Raw genomic sequence first — 2,979 nt, forward strand, 5'->3', positions numbered from 1 at the left:
GCAGCCTGACTTCCCTTGCGGCACGCTGGGGAGAGGGATGTGTGAGTCTCCTGCAACAGGCGGGGTGGCTGGGGTCCCTCTGCATCCTGGGGCTGCTGACCTGAACCCTCTCCCTTCCTAGATGGGGCCAGCCTGAAGCGTTAGGGATGCTCGCAGGATGGCCAAGCAGAAGCTCTGCCCTCTCTTTCTGCTTCTTGTACCCTGCTCTCAGGTTTCCTGCTCTTTCCAGGCTCTGATCTTAGCATGTCACCCCTTTCTTCCCCCCCAGGAGGCAGGAGCAGTTCCAGACAAACCCTGACAGCTACAACGGAGCTGTGCGAGAGAATTATGCCTGGTCCCAAGACTACAGCGACCTGGAGATTAAAGTGCCTGTGCCCAAGCACATTGTAAAAGGCAAACAGGTAAAGTGCTGTTAATGGTGTGTCTGTCAGCCTTTCCTTCTCACTTGGGGTGCCCAGCTTTCCCAGGAAGCTGTGTGTGGAGCGGGAAGGCTCCTTGTCCTTCGTACTCACGGAGCAGGATGCAGTTGTGCCTGTTTCTCCAGTGCTGGGTATAGGGCTGGTGGGGACTGACGGTCCCAGCCTGGCCGTGGTCCCATTGCGACTGCAGTGTCCTGTTACTCCAGCCCCAGTGGGGTTCCCTGGCACTGCCTGGCACTTTCTGTGCTTTTTCTCTCCTCTTCCACTGCATGCAAACTCACACGCGGATTTCTGAGCCTGGCTGGGGCATGGATGCTCCTTCCCCGGTTGCTCCCTCTAGCTTGGAGCATGTCCTGCCTTTTGTTTGCAAGTGGGAGCTGCTGGAATGGCTCCTCTGGCACTCGGGAACTGGAGCAGGCACAGCCCATGTGAGACTGGACCTGCTCTGGGTGGAAGGGAGCTGGGGCTGGGACGCAGGCTGGGTGGCCCGACCCTCTCCCTGGCTGCCTGCCTGGGCAGGGAGGGCTCACCTCCCCTCTTGGCTCAGCCAGGAACTTTCCTTCTCTGCTCGTGGCCACGAGCGATCACCTTGTTTTTCCTTTGCCACTTCTGGTCCCTCCTGGCGAGGTACTCAAGAGGAACGTGCCCGTGGCTGGCGTTAGCTGGACCCAGAAGTTTGAACTCTCCTGTCTTTTCCAAGTGCCGCCCTCCTCCCCATGGCTGATTCTGTATTTTTCCATTTGGGAAGTTCGTGCTCCCCCACCTCCCGTTCTCCTCTGCTTCCAGGGCGGCTGAAATGAGCACGCTTGGGTTTGTTCACCGGCTCCAGCCTACACAGCTCCTGATCATGCCAAAAGAGTGTAATTGGCAGCAGCAACCCGGACCGGAGGGGTGAGGGAGCAAACGGCTGCCACAGGGACAGCAGGGGGGCCAGGAGATTCATCTCTCCCAGTGGGTGTCTGAAACAAACCCAGGCTGTTTCTTGGAAGGATTTGGGGGCATCCAGACGGATGTTCCATCCCTCTGCATCGTACTGCGATCACGATGCCTGTCCCTGCCCGGGGAAGTGCCCTTTGTGCCAGGGCCGTTGTGTCCTTGCCAAAAAAAAACCTGCATCAGGCTTTGTCTGCCCCATCCTTTGCCGCCCCAGAGGCGCGGGGGCCTTGCAGGTGCTGGGAGGAGCTGGGACGGGAGCTTTCCTCGACTCCAGGCTGTGCCATCACTGCGGAAGAGCCCCTGCACATCCCTGGCGGTGATATTGGGGCAGCTCCTTCCCACGCTGTTGCCTGTGGCAAGGCTCTGCCTGCCCTGGGCCCGGTTTCTGCGCTGCCCCCTCAGGGCAATTGATTGTTCAGATGCCGGACTTCCCTTATCCCCGCGAGGCGCCTCCGGGTATGTATCTCATGCATCCCTCGTGGGGCTTCTCTTGGCAGCCGACTTTTCACTTTAAAGTAATTCTTTAAATCTCTTCCAGCCTCGGGGGACTGGAAGCAGATAGGCTGGGGTCACGGGCCCGAGCGGGATGGTTCAGAGCCATTTTAAAGCTCGACGGCCTTCAGACGCGTTGGTGATGTGTTCCTGTGAAAGGGACGCCTTCCCCTACATTCACCACGCAGCTTCATCTTTTTAAAAAATTATCAGGTTTTTGGCTTCTGCCTGCCAAGGCGAGATTAAAAATCTCCCCCGTTTGGTCCCTGGGCTCAGAGCGCGCCCAGCTCTAATGCTGCTCAAAATCTTTCTTATGACACTTTTTTGGATTCAGGCTGTTGCTATGGCACATTTTCGCTCGGGCGAGCTTAAGGTTTTCTCTGATCCACTTACAGGTGCATCGGGGGCCCATGGATCCAAGTGCTTCCCGAGCACTTAGATAGAGATAATGACAACAAGCCTCTCTTTTTGCCTGGCTCCGAGGAGACGAGTTAGATTCCTTCATAGGTTTGTGTTTGCTTGTTTGATTTGCGTGGGCGGGTGTGGGCGTTTTAGTGTGCACAGAAATTACTGTGGTGGAAAGCCAGAGCAGAGAGCTGGGAGCTGGGTTTCCTTGCGAGCGCCGGGAAAGCCAGGCGGTTTTGGGGGGCAGAGGTGCTGGTGGGGAGCACCTGGTGGGGGACGAGCAGCCATGGGGCACCCCAGAGGCTCCGAGGACGCTGCCGGGATGGTGTGTTTCCTGCAGGATCGCCCTTGCCTTCCCCCCAGCCCAGGGTCAGGTGCGGGCTGTCTGTGCCCGATTCTGGCAAACCCCATTTTTGCCAGCCATGCCAGCCCTGAGCGGGAGGGTTCAGGTGGCAGGGGGTGGAGGGAGGAAGGGCAGCCCCTCGCAGAGCCCAGCCACCCTCTCCAGTGGAATGGGAACACCCAACAGAGGCAATTTTTCCACCAAGGCACCCAAGAAGGAGCCGCTGCCCACGTGTGCCAAACCCTGCGTTCATCGGGCACCACCGCGTGCACACGTGAGTCCTCTCGGACATTTCTCTCCACACAAGGGGGGGTCAGGGCTCTCCGGCGGTGTGTGCTTTGCTCCTGTCCCCTGTCGCCGCTCCCGGTGCGCTGGCGTGCCAGG

The 2,979-nt window shown here is 58.7% G+C and overlaps 1 protein-coding gene across 1 annotated transcript in view; it reads left to right on the forward strand.

Annotated features, from left to right (window-relative positions):
* Window positions 1-242: 242 nt before the first annotated feature.
* NUDCD3 (NudC domain containing 3) overlaps window positions 243-2,979 on the forward strand; it is a gene marked incomplete at its 5' end in the record, with an annotated part of 16,004 nt that continues 13,267 nt past the window's right edge. The window contains one exon of the mRNA XM_035891702.1: window positions 243-401. Coding sequence (XP_035747595.1) covers window positions 243-401 — 159 coding nt within the window. The remainder of the gene's footprint in view (window positions 402-2,979) is intronic.

Source organism: Egretta garzetta, unplaced genomic scaffold (assembly GCF_000687185.1).
Source record: "Egretta garzetta isolate BGI_Z169 unplaced genomic scaffold, ASM68718v1 scaffold1963, whole genome shotgun sequence".
NCBI lineage: Eukaryota > Metazoa > Chordata > Aves > Pelecaniformes > Ardeidae > Egretta > Egretta garzetta.